The sequence below is a fragment of the Alligator sinensis genome, unplaced genomic scaffold, assembly GCF_000455745.1.
Source record: "Alligator sinensis unplaced genomic scaffold, ASM45574v1 scaffold684_1, whole genome shotgun sequence".
Classification (NCBI taxonomy): domain Eukaryota; kingdom Metazoa; phylum Chordata; order Crocodylia; family Alligatoridae; genus Alligator; species Alligator sinensis.
Window position 1 is genome coordinate 344,370 of NW_005842681.1, and position 23,764 is coordinate 368,133.

General features: G+C 39.7%; 1 protein-coding gene across 2 annotated transcripts in view; it reads right to left on the reverse strand.

Moving 5' to 3' along the window:
- The window catches only part of PHIP (pleckstrin homology domain interacting protein), a 155,124-nt gene that overhangs the window by 24,093 nt on the left and 107,267 nt on the right, over nucleotides 1-23,764 (reverse strand). For both annotated transcript variants that reach the window (XM_025215870.1, XM_025215869.1), the window contains 11 exons: nucleotides 21,619-21,722; nucleotides 17,065-17,296; nucleotides 14,724-14,843; nucleotides 10,153-10,260; nucleotides 9,482-9,606; nucleotides 9,197-9,279; nucleotides 8,285-8,396; nucleotides 7,968-8,029; nucleotides 5,845-6,000; nucleotides 3,854-3,974; nucleotides 450-575 (listed from right to left, as the gene is read on the reverse strand). In XM_025215870.1, the coding sequence (XP_025071655.1) occupies nucleotides 450-575; nucleotides 3,854-3,974; nucleotides 5,845-6,000; nucleotides 7,968-8,029; nucleotides 8,285-8,396; nucleotides 9,197-9,279; nucleotides 9,482-9,606; nucleotides 10,153-10,260; nucleotides 14,724-14,843; nucleotides 17,065-17,296; nucleotides 21,619-21,722 (1,349 nt within the window). The remainder of the gene's footprint in view (nucleotides 1-449; nucleotides 576-3,853; nucleotides 3,975-5,844; nucleotides 6,001-7,967; nucleotides 8,030-8,284; nucleotides 8,397-9,196; nucleotides 9,280-9,481; nucleotides 9,607-10,152; nucleotides 10,261-14,723; nucleotides 14,844-17,064; nucleotides 17,297-21,618; nucleotides 21,723-23,764) is intronic.

Here is a 23,764-nt window from a genome sequence, read left to right on the forward strand (position 1 = left end):
ATGTACATTCCACCCAAATTTATATCTATCATTGGACAGAAAGCTCATGCAGTAAGTGACAACTATAAAATCAAAGTCACTGTGGCAAGAAATGCATTCTCCTTTCCTTAAAACTCCCAGAAATTATGTTTCAGACTATAACAAGACTATCATTTCTAAACCACAAAATTCATTACATTAACCTTCCATTATGAAGTTTCTAGATTTTGAACTATGAAAAGTAATATACTGAATATTTTGTTTTTCAAACTGATACTGTTTATTATACTCCATTTTATAAGTAATTTACTTTTCTTTAAAAATGCCTCGAGGTTCCCCTCTCTGGATGTTGTGTACTTCTATCCTTTGCTAAAGCAAATGGCAGGCTCTCATCAACAGGTAAAATGATCTACTATATTTGAATCTACTAGAAGACAGACTGAAGACATTACATCTGGTAATCTACTCACTTTATGAAGTGTAGCAGAAGATCCGTGACGAATTTGGCAGATTTAACAATAGGACTTCCAGGTTCATTGAATGTTCGTGTATTATGCTCTATGTACCGGACTTCCCACATAAGTGAAGAAACCCGCCTTTGAGGAAAATAGAATAGATGACATTGAACAGTTACATTTATAAAATAAAGATTACATTAAAAATAATCCTCACTTTTCTTTCCAAGCAGTCTCAAAAAGAACAACAAAACTTTTTTTGGTTTTATGTAAATGTTTTACGCTCTTTGATAGCTCCCTACCTTGTCAGCAGCAGGCAGCTTTCTCTGGCTTCCTGCTTACCTGTGTCTTGATAAGAAATAGGGATGAAAAGTTTTGAGAGCCTTGTTGCTGTCAATCATGGCGTGACTCAAAAATAAATTATTTCTCGTGCTCCTTGAACAGTTCATCTGGCTGCCAATAGTTTTTACTGATCCTGACACCTTTCCCCACAATAAATCTTACTAATAAGGAGAAACTAAAGAATTTTTTTTTGTTTTTTCCATTGAGAGAATCTTAGCGCAACTGCTAGAAATCTCTCTTTCACCCCACTGTACAGTTCTGCCCCACAAATTATAGATCAACAGCAAACTCACGTTCAAAGAAAAAGGAGATAAATTAAAAGTACAAAACACGTAAAAAAATGTTTAAAGTATTAAAATGTAAAAAAAAATAAAATTGTCCAACTGTTAAAAATGATCCCTTACATTTTAAACAAAAATCATTAAAAAACAGGACAGGACCGGGGTCAACAACATTTTTCGGCAGCAGGTCAGAATGACCAAACTGGGTCCAAGTTGGGCCAGCACTAGAACCTGGCTTCTGGTGCTTCTCCCCGCTGCCCAGCTGTGGCATGGCACAAGCAGAGACCCACTCCTGAAGCCCCTGTGCTCAGTGAGCTAGAGCTGATGCATCTACAGGCTGGATCCAGCCCGTGGGCCATAAGGTATAGGAAACTGAAGGTAGCCATGAACTTTCATTTATTTTCCTCTTACAAAGTGCAATGAAAAAAAGAAATCCAAGCATACCCTACACCTTTTGGATTTTTTCCCTAAAGTTAAGAAATGCATATTAGAAGTGCCACTTCCATGTGCTTGTTTGACCATAGCACTAGAAATAGAAAGGAAGCAGGATACTTTTTAACATAAACATAAATATGTTATATTTAAATTTAAAATCTCATTTTCAAAGACTGCTAACATGTCCCAAGCAGAATCTGAACTTTAATAAAAATATTAATTTTTTTAAAGTATATTCCAAAATTAAAATAGCATTTCAAATGTTTCCACTAAAAATAGACAACAAGCAAACGGAGAGAAAGAAAGATGCATAAACACTGAACACTTATGTTGCCTGAAAGCGTCTGACTTTTTTTGCCAGAAAGAAAAAAAATGTCATATTTGAATAGTGCCACATTCAGAGATTAGTATGCAAGAAACATTACATGCTAATTTTCAGATTTGGCCCAAACAAAAAGACAACATGCTGTAAGCACATTTTCACTCAGAAACATCTGAAAGTGTGCATTAAGGGAAATGAATTCCCAAAGCAGTTATCTTCTATAAATCAAGGAAAACAAAATCTGCCACAAAATGCTTTAATACAACACTATTTCATCTTAGATAATTAAATGCTAGAATGTTAAAGAAAATATAGTGGCTACAGTTGTCATTTATGAAAACTGTGCCAACAAGTTAAAACAGAGTACAAAAAAAGTATCAATATCATGAAATGGTGTCTTAACTCAGCATTTTTTATAGAAATCTAAATGTCTTTTTAACATCAAACTGCTAAATAAGTAAATGAAAATAGTGCAACAATAAAGGAAAGGATAAACTGAAAAAATATGTAGAATATATATCTTCTGAAAAAACACTAGACAGTCTTTTCAGTTTTCCAGGTAAATTTTAGCCAAGTTCAAGCCACTGGAAGAATTGCTGTTCTCCCAGTAGAAATAACAAGCATACAGAACTCATTCAGTTTCTTCATGGGGAAACTTGCCCCCTCCAGGAGAAAGATCTTCCAGGTGCCAACCTGGAAAATTTCTCTTGCAAGAGAAACTCTCGCAAGAATGGATGCTTGTATGCTCCCCTTCCTACCTGGTTTGGGAAGGGTGCGAAGCAGCATCTTCCCTAGAGTAGGGACTAACTGGTTTACGGAAAGGGCTGGGGGCTTTGCCCCACTGCTCCTCTTGCCTCCTGGACCAGTCTGGGGCAGAACTGAAGCACCAGGTAAAAGCCCTCTACCTGCTCCCCAGACTAGGGTCCTGAAGAGCAAGCAGATGGTTTGCCCCTTCTGCAGGCAGCATTTAAAGCTCCCAGGCCCAGGAACTGTGGTAGAGAGAGCTCTCCCTCCTGTGGTTTCCAGGTCCGCAGGCTTTGAGAGTGCCACACAACACTTTCAGAACCCTCAGTGCTGGAATCCTGGGCTGGGAAAGCTCTCTCCACCCCAGTTCCCAGCCATACATGCTTTAAATGCTGCATGGGTAGGGAACTATTTAAATCACAGAGACAAAGGTTTTTTTGCAGCCTGCTCATGGAGGGCAGAGCTGATTTTGCAGGTATTTCATGGCAGCCCGACCCCTAGCGCTGATTGGAGGGAAGGCCGGGGGCGGGGGGCCACGGAAGACCACGGGGCAGCCACCATCTTGCCTGTTGCCCTTCATGCTGCACCCCTCAGCCAGTTCCTTCCCCTCCCAACAGTGAGGACTGCTGGTTCCCACTGAGGCACCAGCATTTCATTTTTTTTTTTTTTAATTGGTTGATTTCACAGATTTCGTGGACAATCCTGGATTTCATGGTTTCCGCAAAATCTGCAAGACTGCAAATTAAGTAGGTCTCTGTGCATGGGCTGCCCACCTGGGCAGCACACAGGTGATTTAAAAGCCAAGGGGCTGCCTCTTGACAGTTTACCCCCTTCCCAAGCAGGGGAAAGGGTAGGCTATCAAGTACTAGGCTTCCTTAATGGTGGGGGTGGCCCAGGGAGCAGTCCTCTCTCATGCCCTTTAGCTGGATAGGTATCCAGCCAGGGGCCTGTAATACATGTACACTCCTGCTCCTGGGCTATTTTTCTACCAGCAACAATTTCTCTGAAATTCTTACTAGTAAAAATGAGCCACTTGTTTGTGACCTTTAAGAACATAATCCCTATACAGACCCAAACCTTGATTCTGAAATTTAGTCCACAACCCCATGAAGCCAACTTTGGGATCACAGAGCTGAATAATATAAATTCTGAATTTAACATCTGAACAAGACCAAGCATAGATGAGTAAATCACTGGAAACTACCCCACTATTTCAAACTCTTGGTCAGATAGCCTATTAAAGGTCAAACTGATTTGGCAGTACTTAATAAAAACAAATGAAATGTTGTTCTAACCTGTAAAATCTGCTTTCCAGTCTTTGTTTAATTGTACTGAGATCTGTGGGATATGCCACAACAGTGCAATACATGGGGTAAGCTTGGAGGTCCACAGGTGCCACAAATGGAGAAGCAATATCTAAACAGAAATGAAAAATCAAATTCATATTATGCAGAAGTAGCCCTTTAGTAATCCCTTATAACTTTTACATTTTCCCCACATACACAATACTCTTTAAAGCTTTATACAAAGCACAGAACAAATATAAAAATGGACACCTATATTATATATTAAAAAGCTTAGTGGCAATTCATATACAAGAGTGCATGATGTAGCATATGCCATTAGCATAATTACTACAGTAATTAATCAGTGATCCTGTTGTGTATGAAACATGACACTCAGCCTTACGTATTCAAAACCAAAATTATTTCTGGCTATAAATACAAATACGTAATTTATATAATTCAAAATATGTAATTCTAGAATATTAACTGGTACATTTGAATGAAACTATGCTTTCCTAAAGTAGTGACATCTTAATATTACAACTCCTTCGGCCTCATGGTTTGTGAAAAGCAATTCTTTAGATTGTTACAATAATTAGGTTGTAAGGAACCTCAGCTTTTAAGACAGTAGGATAAAGCAGAACCTGGATTCTTCATAGAGTTATTTCCTTAGCTCCCTGCAAACATGAGGGCTTGGAAAGTATTAAGGGCCACAGCAAACAACCACATAAGACTGCCTGAAGTGCTCCACCTATTTTCTGTAGCATTTATTTTAAAAGGCACTGCTTCTCCAACCAGCTGGGAGTGTTCCAGCTGAGTGGAGTGAAAGCTGCAGCAACTGGCTAAGTAGCTCATACTTAGTTTGGCAACTTCCTGAAAATTCAGCAGCTTGTAAACCATCACAACAAAAGAAGTGTGGCTGTACCTCAAACTGGCCAGTCCTTAGTATTATTAAATGGGGCATTATTATAGACAGGTTTAGTGAGGTCATTTATAGCACTTGTTACAGATATACAGGAGTGAAAACCTTAATTAAAAACCTATTTCCACTAGAAACACACAGCACACTACATGCATCAGTGCTAAACATATGCTTGCTAATGTCCTTGAGGTTATAATTAATATTTGTGTAGTGCATTTTCTTATTTATTGGAAGCAGAAAGAAGCTTCTTATAAAGATGCAATGTGTCACCAAAGGAAACATGCTGTATAAAGGTATATCAAAATTTGGTATTTCCTTGCTTTTTCTGCACTGATACATGATATGTCTCGGTCTTTGATTAGTAATAAAAGAATTAACAATTATATTACAACAACTTATAATAACGCATTTTCAGAAGCTGCCAACACAACAGCAATTTTTTCTGTAACTGATTATCAAATGGTTCACCACGAATTTAATCAATCAATGAATTACTCAGCCTGCATAGTCTCAGCATTTTTCTTTGAGAGAGATTTCTCTCCCTCTTGGAGATATCTTTTTTTCCTGGGACTGCAGCACATAGCAGCTTAGTCAGGGAAGAAAACCTATGTAAAATGTATCCACTACAACATTCTGCAGGAAAACCAAACATACCTTTTTATATTTGTTTGTAGTACAGTTTAACTTTTTTTAGTTTAGTTTTTCATATAGAGGCTTGTATTCTCAACCTTTACAAAAGATACTGGAGATATTATAAAAAGGAACTCGGTGTTTAATACTTTCTAAAAATTAAGTCTCTTTCAAGACTCAAGTTACACATTAAAAAACTTTAAAAAGTAAAAATATCACTTCAGATTTGAAGATATGGGCCAGACTATATTAATGGCATTTACTATGCACATATATCATGCTTTAAAACAAACCATTTTCTTCTTTATCAAGTAATAAAAAGCTAGTGTATGACTACTGCATTTGATCAATGACATTTCATGATTTTGTGCATTGTGTCCTAAAAAAGTGCACAGCATTATATCCCCTACTATATATCACTTCTATAAATTAAGTAACAAATGCTTACCTAGAGTCATGAGCTGGTTTATCCCTGAAATAATTCTCTCACATTCTTCATCTCTGGTCCTGGAACCCCATTCTCCATCCAGAGGTTTGTAGATTAATGCTCTGCGTTCACCTTCAGTTAAAGGAACGCTAGTACCCAGTTCTTCAGGAAACACAGCTAAAACAGAACAATAAATGCCCCCCACAAAACAGACTATTGAAAACACTTAACTTCTTATATGGTAAATATTACATACAGCTATTAATCCAAAAGTAAATAATAATACCGAATGCATAGGATAACACTGTTCCAATAAACAAACTGAAATAATTAGTTCTTAGTTTATTCTAAAGCAAACAAAACATTCATTGCAGTTCTGATGCTATTTTCCATATTTATTCAAATCCAAAATGAGGTGCGATCCCCACGCTCAACATGGGGGAAACAAAACTTTATCTTTTTTTCCTAGAGCTGGGGGGAGAGTTTGTGGTACATGGGGGAGGGGGGCAGAGGATAGAGACCACACAACAGCAGGAGAGCTGCTGCAGCTCTAGCCCTGACCCGGACTGGGATCAGGGCTGCTGCCTGGCCAGGGCTAGAGTCACCACACAGGGCAAGCAGCAGCAGGTGATACAGGCACTAGGGAACATATGGGGTAGTAGGAATTGGAGGGGGAGGAACAAGTGGCAGGGGGGACAGGCAGCAGGGTGGCAGCTATCAGCAAGCAAGTGATATGGGAGAGGCAAGTGGCATGGGAAGGGGAGGGAGGCAGAGGACCATGAGTCAGGATGCTTGCCTCCCCATTGCTTGCTCCCTTGCTGCAGTAGAGGGGAGCAAGAATTTAAGACCTCCTCCAATACGATTCTATACGTGCAAAATTCAGAAGTTCTCTTGGATTTGTTAAATAGGGTACATTCTTTTCTGTATATTTTTGTCTGTTAATTTAAAATCACACAGTGCAGCTTTATACATTTCCAAGCAGTTTGTTGGAGAACTTGTTTTTGCAAAGAAACAAAGGTAGTTCCATAGTTACAAACTTCCAGAAAGAACTGAAGGTGTTAGTTTTGCTCTACAGATGTCTCCTGAAACTCCTGTTTTTAAGACTGTCTTCTGCATTCTTCTGTATTGTTGCAGTTACACAAAGTGAAAGTGAAAGAGATGAGCAGCCACTAAACATCCTCTTGAAGGGCTTCTCAGTTTTAGAATAAATTCCCTCAACATAGCTAGAATCTGTTGCTTTTCATGATATGCTGAAAAGTCTCTCTAACGAAAGTTACAGGGAGGGAAGGTACAAAAAGGATGAGTATCAGGGATACAATAAAGTGTTCTTGGTGCATTTAGGTCCGACACTTATTTGGTGGTTCTTTTCGTTTTGATCATTAGATATTCTGCCAATTTTAATTTTTGTGTTACCATATTTTTAATTATTTTAAGAAGTATCGAGGGCCTGCAGAAAGTATTTCAAGTTTTAAAACTGAACGATTAGATGAAAATATTAAAATAGCAATTTATTTTAATATAATACATACAATAGCATCATACCTATTAAGTGTAGGTAGAAAAGAAAAAAGTTTCAGGAAGGCTAACTCAGATATATACACCAATCTCATTTTTTATCAAATTAAAAAAGAAAGCGCGCACAAATATGGACAAAAGAAATACTGCTGGTAGGCTTTCTCAAAATTCTTAAGAATAATGGAGCAAGCCCAACCATTGCCAACTGACCCTAAATATTTGTGCCTATAAAATGAGGAAGTGCATTGGCAACGACAGCAGTAAGTCTCAAGGAACTCAATTTCCAGAGAACCCATGAGAAAACATGTTCATCCTCAGCAACCTTTGGAAAAAGTGAAAGGACAAGAGCTGCTGAGAATTCCTTCAAGATTTTCATCTGTTAGACAGACTGAATAAGACTGTATTTCCTGTTAATCTAGTCTCAAGTCTATTTATTTAAAAAAATGTATTTGTAGTTTAATAACTCATTTGAATTTAACCATGAATTTTTACTGAGACTGTTTTGCAATACTTGTTTATTCTTAGCTCTCTGCAGAACTTGAGCAAATTGATCAAAAAGCATTTCCAAAAAGGCATGTTCCCTCTCTCTGTACTTTGAAGTAAATTAAGAAATCTACAGATGCACATACCATTATTCGGTATAAGCTCCATATCCCAAGGACTCATCTTCTCAGTGTCACCATTGTCCCAGCTTAAAGAAAAAAATAACCCAGTTCAAATTAGTTTTAATATTTCTAACGCACCTATAAACACTTTATAAATGTTAAATTATATAGTTACAACTACAGCTAATTGGTTTATTTTATAAAACAATATTATAATGTTAAGAAATACACATGTGAATAGATCTAAATAACTAAAATCACTTTTAATCAGGATTGGCATACAAGATCTCAATTTTAAATAGAAAATGTATTAAAAGCTGAAGTAAGAAAAATATGCTAACCAGACGTTATAACACTGAAACAAACTATCAGGGTAATCAGGCTGAAGAGGTTCCTGGCTTTCAATTGTTCCAAACCACCAAGCATCATCAATTATGGATCTGAAACGATCACCTAGACAAGAATACAAAACAGTTCCATCAATACAAATAGCTACTGTCATAGTCCAGTTCTTCTAGGAATTTTTATTCCATTTCGTCCTAGTTTTCATAGTACACTCATTCTTTGGAGATGCCTGTTTCGATGAGGAAATCTAAAGTGTGTTCAGACTGACGTTTTTAAAGCAGGAATGGGCATTTATTAGGAAGAATGTTTACTGAATAGTTATACGGAGCATCTAAGAGCGCTCAGTGCTGGGCAGCATGAACAGGAAGTTCAAAATTCATGGAGCTAGCAAACAGGAGTGACCCTCATTGCCCTTGCCCTCCTTCTGGCCTCTGGAAGCTTTAGAACAGGGGTGGGCAAAATATAGCCTGCAGGCCAGATGCAGCCTCAAGGCGATAAGAGTTCTTCTACTCTAGAACAGGGGTAGGCAATACTAATAGTAAGGCATCCTTGTGACTTGGCCAGCTCTGTGGGAGGCCCATCTCCTCAAGCTGCCCGTCTCTGCTTGATCTGTACAGAAGGGCTGCTTCTTTCTCCAACCAACCACCCTGCTCAACACAGCCTCCTCTGAAAGAGGTGGCAACGGACAATTTAGAGCATGTAATTTGATGAATAGAGGCTGCGGAGTTGGGAGAGAAAGCAGTCCTCTGCACAGAGCTGGGATTGCTTGGAGCTGCCAGAAAGGGATTAGACGGACATTTTTAAATTTCAGTATAATATCAAATATTCATCTATGGTACTACATTTCCTAATGAAATTAGGCACCATGGAATCAGATAATATTATTAAACAACTTTACAATCACCTACCTATATTCCATCGTCTATGTTTTGCATCATCAAACTGTTGCCGCAAGACAAGGAAATCTATAACATCTGGCATATCATGATACCTAGTTAAAACCAAAATAGTAGAGAAGTGTTTACCAGCAAGTCAGTATGGAAAACCATTTAATGTCAGAATGCATTTGAATGCAAACATTTAGTATTTTAGATACGTTGCTTTAAAGAATATATCTGTTCTTTAGCAGATATTTAAGAAATTACACCTTAAAAATAGTTTCTCTATTTGAACGGAAATAATGCTTCCCTTACTTCATTGTGAATGATCCTCCAGTCAGTTTTCCAGTATCTGGATCAAGAAAAGCAAGTTTAAGGCAGCAGAGAGTAGGCAAACCCACTTCATACTTAATTCCAACTATTTTCATCAGTTCTTGCTCCTGAAGAAATAAAACATGGTTACTTAAGATGACTGATTTTTAGAGGACTTCAACTAGAATTAAGAAATGGAAAAAAGTTGATACATTTTTGTAGTACAACAGATTTCATCTGCAATTTCTGCTAAATTGATCAGACATATTTTCAAATGTATTCCCTGAAATAAGAAGTTATGATTTCCAAATGTGGCCTGTTAGTTGGTGATGCATTTTCTAGCAAGGGTGAAAATAAATCATATTGATTGGTAAGAAAATCAAAACAGATCGAAAGAAATATATGGCTTTAAACAGGCTTATGATATTTTGTCCCATTCTTAAGGCATCACAATCCTGACATTTAAACATTTACTTGATTGATGCAGAAGATTTAAATATTATATATTTTTTCTTAGTTAAACTATCAAAGCCAGAGTTAAATACACATACAACAAGTAGCTTTTTCACCAAAAGTATGGACAAGTTTTGCAAAATACCACCTTTATAAATTTTCTTCTATATTACTTATTTAAATGAGAGCATCCAAGAGGGAAGAAGTGAGAAATACCATACCCGGAGTTCCATTTTATGCCACGGCTGTTTTTTGGGATTAATACTGTATATTTTGTTCTTTTTGGCCATTACAACGTATGCTTCGTGACCTTGTCGGAAATAATAAACCTAAGAATGAAATGTGGAAATTAGCTAAGCAACATTTCAAAATGCCAAAATGTTAGCACAGTATGGATATACAATGAGCTTCTTTCCATGCCCAATATGAGTGAGTAGCAGCTTTTGTGCACTGGTATCTTTATGATGCCTTTGGCTTTTACAAACATTTGCTATGCATGATGGTAAATCAAATCAACAGACAGATAAAAATCATAAGTGCAGTAACAACTGTACTAAACATTAAAAGATGGAGTTAACACTGCCAAAAGCCAAGTAATTCAAAATTAAAGCAAATGCTTTCTCATTAACTTGTGTAATAGGTAGGGGGGAAATGAAAAAACACAAAGGTAAGATTATCAGAAGTACTCTAGTAATTCAGAAACACAAATCCAACTAAAAGTCTTTTATACTATATATTTTATCTAAAGGCAAAAACCAGTTTGAATGATTTTAAAGACTTGTCCGTGTAGTCAGAATAATTACATGTAATAATATAATGTTCCACTGGCTGTTAGCTGGAACACCATTGCCAGGTTGGTCAATAACTAGAAGAAAATAGTCATATATCTAGAGTTATAATTTTAGAAAAAAAAATAGAAAAAGTTAGATTTTTGGTTTTAAAATGTCATAAAGCAAATTAAGCCATTAGATGTGGGATGGACAAATTCTTCACAGTAATTTCTATGTGAATAAATAAGCCAATGGTTTTCAACTTTTATAGACACAATGCATCCCTCATTAGACTTGAGGGACCCCTTGGAAAATACAAGTCCTTAATTTTCACTCTTTTTACCACAGAAACATAATACAGCAGTTTCTCTTTTACAAGGAACTCAAGAAAGACCATACAGGTTAAAATATTTTTAACACTGAATAGGAATTTATAGTGTTATGAGTAGGAATTTCAAATATCTAGGTTTATCTTGTGAACTATATCTGCACGCATAACAGTGCTAGCATTGTGTTGCCCCCTAGAGCAACTTTGAAAGGATCAAGGCACCCCAAGGTGCTGTGGCACCCCGATTGTGAATCACTGTTATAAACCAATTATCAAAAACTGTAAGAAGCATTAAACTTGCATGAGACAATTTTTGTGTATTAAAAAAAAAATTCCACCAAAGGTTTAAAATCAACCAAATGTGAATACTTAAAGGACTAAGTGTCTGAAGGAAGTACTAAAAGGGTTTATACAGCTCCCTGCTTTACTGGTGGCAGACTAAAGTGTTATGTCTTGTGTTGTGTCAGTGTTGACTGTAGTTTTGCGAAGGGGCTAAACAATATATTCGTATAGGATGGTTTGGATAGGGATGATCCTGCCTCAGGTCGGGAGGATGGACTAGATGACCTCTCAGGGTCCCTTCATATTGCTCTGTGACTATGATCAAAAGTGCTGAACACTGCTGACATAGTGAGGAAACAAACTGGAAATCTTGCATGTACTTAAAAGAGACATGCTAAAATTAAAACAATCTATTCAAGCTAATTGGAACACAAGGCTTGAATAAAAAAAACAAAATCTGTGTTCTGTAAACCAATGCTGTACCAATTACTTTAAAATGGTAATTTCCTCAGAAAATTCCCTAAACTAGGAACAGATTGGTGAAAAATTAGGACAAAAAATAACAGACTATGAGAAGCATTTTATTCTACCTCTGACCACAGTATGTGGCAAGCTAAGTGAGTGTAATTGTCCAACCATTCTACAAAAAAACCCAAACAAACACACCTAAAATGAAGTCTTTTCCCACTAAGTTTATACATGAAGGCTGTAAAGATGTTCTCCTTTGCCAACTGTGATGATACTTTTAATGGAAGAACAAAACCCAAGCAAACAAACACCCATGCCCCCTGTCATGTTAGGAATATTGAAAACTGTAGTAAGAATAATATGGATAATATATATTAATAATTTTAGTAATGGTTTGTGCCATCCTTTCACAGTAGATGTCTGATTGCATATGGTGCGAGTGGAGGCACCCCAGGGCTGCCTGCATTCTCCAGCAGCCCTGGGCAGGTGCTCAAACCTGACTGACAACAGCCCCAGGTGCCTGGCCCCAACCCAGGGCCTGTGTCTGCAGTTGCAGAGTGGGGAACCCTGTGGAGTGGCCAGCCAGGGTCAGCTGACCCCCATATAAACCCCTGGCCCTGGGGGAACAAAAAAATGTAAAGGCAACAGGGCTCAACGTGATTCTGCACTGCTTTGCTGCTCCCTCTGGCTTGTGTTGCGATTCCACTCTCTTCTTGAACTCCTGGCTTCTCAATCCAGCTCTCTCTCTCCAACTCTGCTGACCTCCCTGTGTTTTCCTAGACCCCACCCTCAGACTGACCTCCCTGGCTTCCTGACCCAACTTGTCCTTAGACTCTACTCACTCCTGACACTGGTTAGCAGCTCAATCCCAGGGTGGCCGTAGACCTGGCCACCCATGACGCAGCATAACAGCAGCAGGGAAGTCTGGTTCCTCGCTCAGCACCTGCAGAGGAATTCCTGGAGCGCACTACTGCAGGCAAGGAAAGGCCTGAACCTTCAACGGGATTACCAAGATGCACGTCTGCAAGCAAGGGTACCCATGCAAGTTACCCCACTTGCAGATGCAGGGTATGGCAGTATGAAATAAGTGCTGGGAATTCACTCAAATCAGGATGCAATACCCAAGGCTATTCTCTCAGGATCAGTCCCCCTGAAGCCTGGGAGCAGTAGGGACCTGACTCTGTAGGAAAATACCTCCAGTGATATTTGTACATGCCAGTTATGCAGATCACCTGTGCTGAGACACATCCTGGCTAAGATGATCCCACTACAAAGACAACATCGGTCTATAGTCTATGAAAACCTTTAGGTCATTAGTGTCATGTTGGAAAGGTTTTACTCAATATTTTTGCTTTTAAATAAAAATAAAAATTACTCTACCTCACCTTGTTTAGGTTACAGAATGATACATTTTGTAACTTTTTAAAAGCAATCTTTCAGAATACTTAAAAATGCCCTTAAAATCTATTTAGTTTAAGTGATCTTTTAAGTTACAGAATGGAGCAGAAATGTTTAGAGCCGGTGAGGGGGCTTCTTTTTTTTTTTTTTTAAACTGCCAGAGGCTGGGGCCAGGCGGGGGATGGGGCTGGACAGGGCAGCCATGGGGGCTTCTCCAGTGGCTGTACCTGCCTCTGCCCTGGCGGGGAAAGCCGTGGGGATGGCTCTGCCCTGCTACCGCTTGCCCAGCCAGCGGGGGGAGGAAAGGAGAGGGCACGATGCAGGTACAACTTGCTCTGGGCAGCAGCATGGCATAGCCCCCGCTCCAGCACTGCCACACCCACATCAGCACTGGGAGCAGGGGCTCTGCCACTTGCCAGCCAATGCGGGCGGGGTGCAGGAAGCGGTAGCACCGGGAGTGGGGGCTATGCCCTGCTGCCGCTTGCCACCTTCCGCCTGGAGCAAGTCCCACCCACATCCCGCCCCCCTGCTCTGGCTGGGAAAGCGGCAGCAGGGCATAGCACCCATTCCCTCCCTCCCCCACACCTCTTCCCTCCTCCCTCCCCCAACCCCAACAGACTTACCAGCTGGAGGCAGCTATCAACTGCGTTTAGTCTATGGCCAAATCTCCGAATCAGCCAAATCTTTTCTGAAGCTTTTCCGAATTGATTTGGAGCTTTTACTTGGTCTCCCGATTCAATTCAGAGTCAGAGATTTGGTCCCTGAATTGGGCCGAATCTCCTCCGAATCGAATCAGCTACTGAAGCTTCGTACAGCCCTACTTAACACCATATTACCTCTTGTAGTTTCCCTGCACTACAGAAAATGCAGAACTGCTCTGAACTTTTTAACTACATATGAATAGAAATAAAATCAATGGAGACTCTAAATATGAATTATGAAAGTTATCTAATATATTGGGTTACCTCCAATTTAACACATAAAAAAAAAGTAACTTTAAATTTAAGCTAAACATCTTTACATAAACTCCAAACAAAAGTCCACTCAACATTTAGTCTGCAAACTTGGATATTTTCTGTGAAACTGATCTGAACATGTCTCAGATGTAATTTTATATAGCAAGCTTTAATGTATTTGGCTTATTTTATTTATTATATATACTTGAGTGTACAGGACACTATAGAGCAACAGATGACAATAGATGAAGCCTTCCCAAAAGTTCATATTATGGAAGCAGCACCAAGTGAACACAGTATAACAAAAGACACCTCACCTGCGTGGAAAAATAAAAATATAACTTAAACAAGACAGAGTCTAGAAGACTCTGGAGGAGAGAGAGAAAGCCTGTGAGGGACATAAATACAAAAATGTCAATTCTGAATGAAAGTGATTTTTATTTAAGTACTTTTATAGCTTGACTGTAAATCAACCCCAAAGTATTTCAAACACTACCAAAAAGTAATTACATCTCTGTCTTTAAAACGTATATCAAAGAACCTTAAAAACCGGACATGAGAGTTAAGAAGGCTGAGAAAAACAAAAATACCTCATCACCCATTTGCGGCACAAATGGACATCGACGGGGAATAGTATCTGTAATCCAGGCTGAAGGCAGCCACTCTTCCAAAGTCAGGCCGTTCTCTGCCAACACGCCCACAGCCAATCTCTAAAGAAAATGCACAGAATACAGTAGTAAGAAATAAATCTCTCTTTACCAAAATTCAATATATCCTGTAAAGATAATATTGTTTTGCCAAAGTCAAAGATAAATTTTCTGATTATCATTCATATAAGAAAGAAAATATTTTTCTGACAAATAGAAATGTTATTAAAATGTTTAGGATCATTTTATAATAAAGCAGCCACATGAGAGGATTTTTAATTTAAAAAAAATTAATGTAAATTTCTTTACCATGCATTTAATATATACAAAGCATAAATGTATTTAGCTCTCTGCATTCTCCAAGTATGAAAGTTGAAATATTTAAACACTAGAAATGGTCAAAATTCTATGTTCCATCACACAAAAATAAGAGAATCTTAGGCTGCAAAGTAAAGCCAATACTGTCTGGAAGATCGGTGCTATACTGGCAGCCCACCAGTACTCTGGCACAGAGGTCATTGTAACTAGATTACATACTGCTACCAACAGTTCTGCAATTTCACCCTGAAGTTCCTTCAGAACTCTTAGGTGAATGCCTTCAGGTCCTGGTGACTTATTAGTATTTAATTTATTGATCTGTTCCAAAGCCTTTTCTTTGTCACTTCAATGTGGTCCAGCTCTTCAGACTTATCTACTAGGAAGAACTGATCTGGCATGGGAATTTCCTCCGTATCTTTTGCTGTAAAAAACAATTCAAAGAGTTCATTTGGCTGCTCTGCTATGGCTTCTTCATGCCCGAGTGCACCTTTTATCCCCGGTCATCTAATAGCCCATTCGATTCTCTCACTGGCTTCCTGCTTCTGTATTTTTAAAGACTTTAAGATCAACTTCAGCATCTTTTACTAGACACTCCTCAAAATTCTTTGTTTTGCTTACCTTATTTTGCTTTTACACCTGCCCTGCTCAAGTTTGTAATCTTTCCTGTTGTCATCATTTGAGCATGCCTCTGCCTCAAATGGCCTCTTTAACTCTGCTATTAAGCTATAAAGGGGCTTTAGGGAACCACTTGGTACCCTTCCTGATTTGTGGTACACATTTTTCTGAGCCTCTAATACAGTTTTTCAACTTTTGGACTTGAGGCACCCCTCCATAACTTTTGTGAATTAAGTGACACCAATTGAAAAAACTAATTATATTATAGTGCTTACTTGCCCGGGGCTGGGCATTGGTGGTGGGAGGATCATCCAGGAATGGACAAGATTTAGCCTGTGCTTATTTGTTTAGCACCCTAGTTAAGAATCACTGCTCCTTTTTAACTTATTTCTAACGAAGTTCCTCATTTTTGTGTAATTTCCCTTCTTAAAGTTGCCTTCTCAATCCCAACACACCTCCCAAAGGAAATTAAAAAGTATACTGCAGCCAGATATATTACAGAGAACTCTTTTTTTTACCATGGATACCATAAATAAAAAGATTCATCACCCATACAAAGGTTACAGCATGAGTGATAGAAGAGGTGGGGACCTTGACAATTCCAGTACTATAGTAAAGGGAAGCTTAGTCAGGTCAGCCAAAACTTGAAGCTGTAATGGAGTAATCTGTACACCAAACACACAAGCCCCGCCATAACTCCCTTTAAGATTTATACACCAGCTGGACACATTTTTGTAATACAAGACCTCTTGCATCCCAACCACTGCAACTGGCAAGGCTAAACAAAGTCGTTACCCTTCCTTTGATTCATACTGAATCAAACAGTTCTTCCTAAAATGTCATCCAGCCTTAGCTCCCTAATACAGGCAAAACTCTACGTAATTCTAGATCTTGCCTTCTGCCAGATTCCTTTTGGCAGATAGCCTGGTCAGGTTCAGGGGTATTAAAACTGCACAGCACAGCCCTCACCACAGCCCTGAGGTTATGCTGTGAACATGTGCCAGCATTCGCTAGGCCAGAGTAACCCTTTGCTGATCTGGTTCACCCTTTTTTTTGTAGTTTAGATTAGGTTCACCATTTTTAGGGCAATGTAAGCCCGATGAGTGCCTGAAGACTAGAGCATTTAGATTGCCCTAACTTTGCTTAGGATGACCTAAATGTATCACATGTACATACCCTTAGAGACCTCACAAAAAGAGCCAACATTTGCAATGATCGGTACTTCTAGAATATAAACGAACTGTAATTTCAAACTGGACTGTATGTAAGGCTGTATACAGCTGCTCAACCTATTCGAGTCATTTAGATCCTTTTGTGGTATGTGTCTTATAACCTACAAAGTGTTTCAAACCTTTTGTTTTCTTTCTTTGGGTTTCCTTTTCTTTGGTGATGTTGTTGGTCCATCTTTATCTTCATTCCCTTTTTTCCTTTCTTTTTTAATTTGCTTCTTTTGTTTTTCTGTTCCTTCCTCATCCTCTGAACTGCTTTCTGCTTTCTTGGTTTTAAGTTTAGGAATTTTCTTTGGTGGCTGCAGATTAATTCCTGCATCTGCTGTCCAGTCAGAATAATCACTAGAGTAGTCACTAGGGATGATATGGAAAAGAAGTTTAAAATAAAATAAAATAAAGCGTTGAAAAAAAATCATTTCCAGAACAAAATCAGGATAAACTATTTTCATCAAGGACCCAAAAATAGGGTCTGGGGTTGGGGGTTTGTTGTCATTGTACTAACTGCCTTTTTGCAGCTAGAAAGGAATTGTTCCTGTGCTAGCAGATAAACCAGGGTTGGGTAGATATTGTTTTTATTTTTTGCCTTCCCTGCCATAACTCATGATTAAAACATTTTGTAAACTGAAAAAAGATTTGCAAAACAAAACAGCAAATCCTGCATCTTTGCTGTGCAGTGACTCTTTAATCTGTGGGTGTGCTTGCATAGATTTCCCACCTGCAATCCTGCAGAGTGCTTGCATTCAGTCAGAGAGAGATCCTGTTAGTAATGACTCTCTATTAGGATCTGTACCTTACAACTGACCTCCAGTAAAGGTTGAGTTGTGCCCCCCTGCTGCAGGTAGTAAGTTCAAAGTTTCAAAGCTTGGTGGGCATGAGCTCAGGTACTTATTGAATAGGTGATTCAGTTTCTGATGCTCTGAAGCAAGCGGTGGCCTTGGGGAAATAATCTGTTTAAGAAGGTGGGGAAGAAGTCAGACTCCTAGTGTCTGGGATAGGTCAATAATTTAAAAAGGGACTCATAGGGACATGGTGGTGTACTAGGAGTAGGTTGGGACCTCATATGGATGGTTGAAGAGCTGATAATGGTTTTCTGATGAGACAGAAATACAATCTTCAGTATGTGAGGTATTGTTGGATAGCTGTCTGCCGAAATTAGTTGCAGCATATTTTAAATTGCCTCCTTTATATCTTGTTTTTCTTCCTATGAAGAAAACATAGGGGCATCTGGCTTTGAAATCTGTGAACTATTGGGCAATCCATCTGATAAACAGGTTTTCTCTGTTTAAAGACTGTAAATGATCTGGTTAAACCCCCAAGATCCATATATAGATACCAGTTGAACACAATGTTTTATTGATATATTTACAATTTTAAGGCAATTAGGAAGCCTACCAGGGCATCAGTCACTATAATCAAATAAATTCTAAATACCTATAAATTCTTGCTGCTTGATGTGCACCCACTGCTTTGTAGCTCTGAGCAGCCCTTGTGCCAGTGCCCCTCACTCCCAACCCACAGCCCCCTGGCCGTGTCAGTGACCTTTACTTCCCACCCGCAGCCCTCCCCCCCTTTCTAAAAGAGGCTGCCAGGGCTATGGGGCCAGCATTCCCTCTAAGCTGCGTGCGTGCACGGCCGCACACAATAAAAAAAATCATGACGTGCAATAACTTTTTAATGCCGTGCACACAGTGACGTATCGATGGCGGGAGTAGTAGAAGGCCATGGCCCCTGAGCACCAGCCTGGCGGGGGGGAAGCCCAGTGCTGTAGCAAGAGGGCGCTGACATTCCCCTTGCTGCCACGGGTGGCTTCACATCCGGTTGCTTGCCACCCACCCCAAGCTGGGCACAGGCTGCTGCAGGAGGGGGGAGGGGCGGGGCACAGATACCCGTGCACTCCCAGCCAGGATTGCTCACGGATCGCTAAACCTTAGAGAACATTGGCAGGGACCTGGATCCGCAGCCCCCTGCCCCACCCCAGCAGCGTCCCAGCCCCGGCTGCTGCTCATGGGAAGCAGCAGCTGCAGCAGCCTGAGTGGAGTATGGAGCCCAGCTCCCGCACCTACACAAGTGGCATGGATGGAGTGGAGCTTGGGGGGGCAGGGCAGGTTTGGAGCTTTCTGCTCTGCTGCCCTCACTCCAGGGGCAGGGCAAGCAGGCTCAGTGCCATTGCTGGAAGCCGAGTCACCATGGCGAGGCACTCCCTGCCTGGTATCAGCAGGGTGCTTAACTCCATGCTGCAACCCCTGCTGCTGCTGGGTGGGCAGGTGGTGTGCTTCACCATGGCAGCACAGGGCTCCTGGCAACATACCAAGACTCCCTGCCCTGCTCTGTCCCACTCTTTGCCCAGGCCTTGCAGTCGCACATTCCCTCTCTGGCCCTGGGCCCCAAGCCTCACAGACCACCTTGGCTGGGCAGTGCCCCCAGTCCCAGCTCTAGCTCTGCCCAACTCCTTCCCTCCCTCCCTTACTATGGGTGCGTCAATGTGCATGCACACATGCATGTGGCACTCCCTGCCCAATTGCCTCCTCCCGCTTCCCCCAACCCCTTGCAGGCTGGAACTCTGCCAGCCTGCAAGGGGAAACCTGCCACTTCCTGCATTTTTCTGCTTAAAAAGAGAAAAGCCGTGTTTTATCGCGTTTTCCCATGGCAAACGAGTAAGCGGAAAAGTCAGGGTAAAGGGGCAGAATTAAAACAGTTGATAGAAATCTAAGGATTTTTTAAAAGTACAATAGTATTTACACTGCTATGTGAAATAACTGCCTTTATACAGGTATGCATTTACAGTGGAGCTTAGCTTGTTCTCAGAGGGCTAAGAAACATAAGGATGTGTGAACTAGCCAGTGCAGGGGTTTTCAACCTTTTTTAATAAGTGTACCCCCCAACAGCCCCCTTTTTAATAAGTGTACCCCGAGGGGGGGGGGTGAGTGGCTGGGCAGGGGGGCAGAGTGGCGAGCAGCTGGATGCAGGGCGGGTGGCCCACCTGCCCCCGTGTACCCCTAAGGGTACGCGTATCCCCGGTTGACAACTCCATAGCTAGTAGAATACATAGCCACAGCAAACAGCTATGTAGGACCATTGAGGTGCTCCAGCTATTTGCCGTGGGTTTTATTTCAAAGGGTACTGTTTCTCAAATCAGTTGTGTGGGACTGCTATTAGTCTTATGAGTGGAAGCCAATTGCCTGACCAATCAAACAATAGGAGAAGGGACTGTGCGCCTCCCCTCTGCTGTACAAAAGTTCAACAGCTTCCCTGGAACACTTACTGTTCTCTCAACCTCCTGTTTCTTAAAGTACTAAGAAGCTATTCTTGCAAAGTGGAAACAGGGATAAGGAACAGTCTTCAATACAATCCAACTCCCTTCTTCCCCCATCACTCTAGACTGGGGTGTCACTTACCTGGGTGCATCTGGACCATGGGTTTCCTTGAAAGTCAGTTCCAGCTCAGGGTGAGGACTGCTTCAGTGCTCACTGTGGCAGTGGTGAGGGGTATGCTGGCAGTGGTATCAAGCCAAGTTTCCTGCCAACGGCCAGAACCAGTGGGGCCAGATGGTTCCAGATTCAGCAGCAGGCCATGCCCCCAACTGTATTTGACACCCCTGCTCTAGACAATTAATAATACCCTAGACTGCAAGTGTACATTATATGGCTCTAAAAGCTTTGACTGTAGTTTGTTGATGATAGCTGTCACATCTATTTCTAATATAGATCTTTATCACTTATTTGTGGGAAATCTAATTTCCTTCTCTACATGCTGTATCAACAGCATCTTCCATTGTTAGCAAATGAGTTAAAAGCATATTTCCCATTCCTGTCCTATATATGCCTAAACTGTTGGGAATTAAACTCATGTCTTGTTCTTCCTCCACATCAAGTTAAATGACATTGTAATTTTCCCCCCGTAACTGATGTTCAGCTTCCAGATGCATTTCTTCCTCCTCAGTTTTTAAAGAGTGAAGGAGTCCTATCGTGCCATTTCCCACAAAAAAATCTCTTTAAATTTAGTACTTTTTAAAAATATGAAAACAAATCTCAAACTGTCTTAATTTTACTTAACTAAAAATCTGGATATCAGCAATCAGATTCTACCTTACTGCATAACAGTGAAGAGATCATCATTCCTTAGTGCTGTGGTTTCCAACCTTTTTTTTGGTTCAAGTTCCTTCGTGATGAACTGAAAAAGTGTCCTTCCATGTCCTGACACTGAAGATATTTACTGCCTTGTTTCTTCTCTATATTACAGAATTAACTTTTTTTCTCCTTTCCAATTTTTACTTATTTTTTTTAATTGTTTTATGCTCCTCCCCTACTTTCACTCCTCCCTTCCCCCACTGCCTGAAAGTTGTATGTTCTTGAACGGATGCCTATTTTTATTTATACAGAACTTAACTGCATGTGTCTTCATGGCTAAGTAGAACAATTCAGTTCAAGGAACTAATGCTTATAGTTACTGCCTTGTATATAAGAGCTTTTCACAGAACTCTAGTTACATTATGGGCTACATTAAAGTGTCATTCAAGGATTGACAGCAGCATTACATACAGACAACAAGATTAGGTAACTGTGTCCTTGTTTTTCACCTTCATTTTCAGTTTTCATTAATGTTAATGGAATAAGCAGAGAAGGCAAAATACAAGACTTAAAAAGTACAACTATTTTTCTTTGTATGCTGTCACTTACCTAGAACTGCCATCACTGTGCCATGCTCTCTCATCATCTTCTGATGTTCCACCACTGGCAACAACTATTTCTCCTTCCTGATAAGGAAGTATGTGACAGTTACTCTGTGGTATAATAACGAAGTATTAATTATAACATGACCACTCAAGAGCATGATTAAAATTCGGAGTCAATCTTTCTATTGTAAATGTCATCTTTCAGGGGTTTAGTATATATGAAAAATAGCATTTTGATGGTCAGGTATGAATTCTCTTTGCACAGGTTTGACTGTGTCCTTAGCTATTTAAATGAGAGCAAAACCAAAAGGTAGCATGTTGTAGTGGACTGAGCACTGGAACAACACACAGGTAGTTTGTGGTTCTGTTCTCTGTTCTGTAATGACCTGTTATAATCATCTGCGCCCCCCTGCCCCCAACCTTTTCTTGCCCATTTCAATTTTCACATCTTTGGAAGCCAGGGCTGTCTTTTACTTTACTTATATAATGTATATACAGTGGAGGCCTGATCTCAGCTGGGTCCTCTATATGGAACTGTAGTACTACTACAGTTATTGCATAAATGGCTTTGACATCTCTTAGTTCATACCACAGATCAAACTGTTTTAATTTTAAAAAAATTCCAATCAACTGCCCAGTGCTCCAAGTAGAAATAAGATAGTCAGCACTCAGCGAAAAGTTTAAGCATATGTAACCAAGCATATTCTATGCACTGTATATATTTCTCACCACAAATTAACAGAAAACACTGCATCTCACACATATAGGCTGAGCTATATTTTCTGAGAAATAATTTAAATATATCTTGCAAACTCATAATAGTGAAAATGAAGTATTCCAATACCATGTAAAGTATCTCCCCTAGCCTCCCCCCACACCCAAAGGAAAATTAATTGAAAAAATAAATATCGCATGTGCAGCCATGCTGGTGAATTTAACAATAACAATGAAACATGAATAAAAACAGCTTCATTGATGTTATCTATCTAAAAGAGACTGGAATCTGATAAAGAGTCAGTGAAAGATTTTTTGCTTATCAGCTGTAGGTCAAATATTTCACAAATGATGAACATTAAGGTTATGTAGGAAAAAATGTTATAAAAAATAAATGTACCGCTTTTATTTTGATTTTTACTAAAAAATAATAAATAAAATACGTTTTGAGGGATTAACGATTTGGATCCATTTTCAGGTCAAATTTGTTCAATTTCTAAAGATTTTTCTTTTACAAAAACCATACACCTGCAGTTCTTATAAATCAGGGTGGGCTCTCTTTCTCTCATGCAATCTCTATAAAGATCATGCAGGCAACATTTTACCATATCAATTACACACGTGCAACCCCTTTGCAGTCAGTGTGACTGCAGACAGGTAACAGGTGAGAGATACAAAAACTTCAGCTGAAATTTAGTTAACAATTTGTAAAGGAATAGAAGAAAAGAGATTTATCATCTTGCTATTAAACTGGTCCTGCAGAGCCAATAGTAGTTAAAAAGAAAAAAATCCAGAAGGCTTCTGTTATCAAAGTAAGCTAACATTATTTATTTACAGGAAGATTGGTTATATAAGCCATGCTTACATAATTACTTTTCAGAGATTTAAAAAATGCCTCAAAACAAACAAAAAAAATCAAGGGAAGTCCAAGATAAAAACATTGCTTGCACTTTGGATTCCATTACTGAAAAAAGGGGGTCTGTCATAGCACGTGAAATTGTCCATCAAGATATCCAAGTCCTTACAATAGTACCTACCCCATTACATGAACCAATCTACCCTTTCCACAGAAGTGGACCCTCTAAAATAAAGATTGATTTTTTTTCAAAAATAATCTTTTCCAGGTTTATATCATATTTACTATGCTAAATTTAACTTTTTAAAAGTGTACTAAACTGTAACCCTATTATATAATCTCTTAAACGCTTAAGTAGAAAAAATTAATGCTGAACCAGCAAGCCTCTACAAAAACAACACCTGAAAGCCTTCACACACATGAAAAGAGGGAGGAGAAAAACTGAATGTGTGGCAGAGTCCCTGCCATGCAGCCTGATGCTGGCTACATAGCACAGCCCTGGGACAGGCCCCCAGTGTGGTCCCAGGGCTAGGAGGTACAATCAGCCAATTGTCAGTCAAAGCCCCAGAATCACACTGGA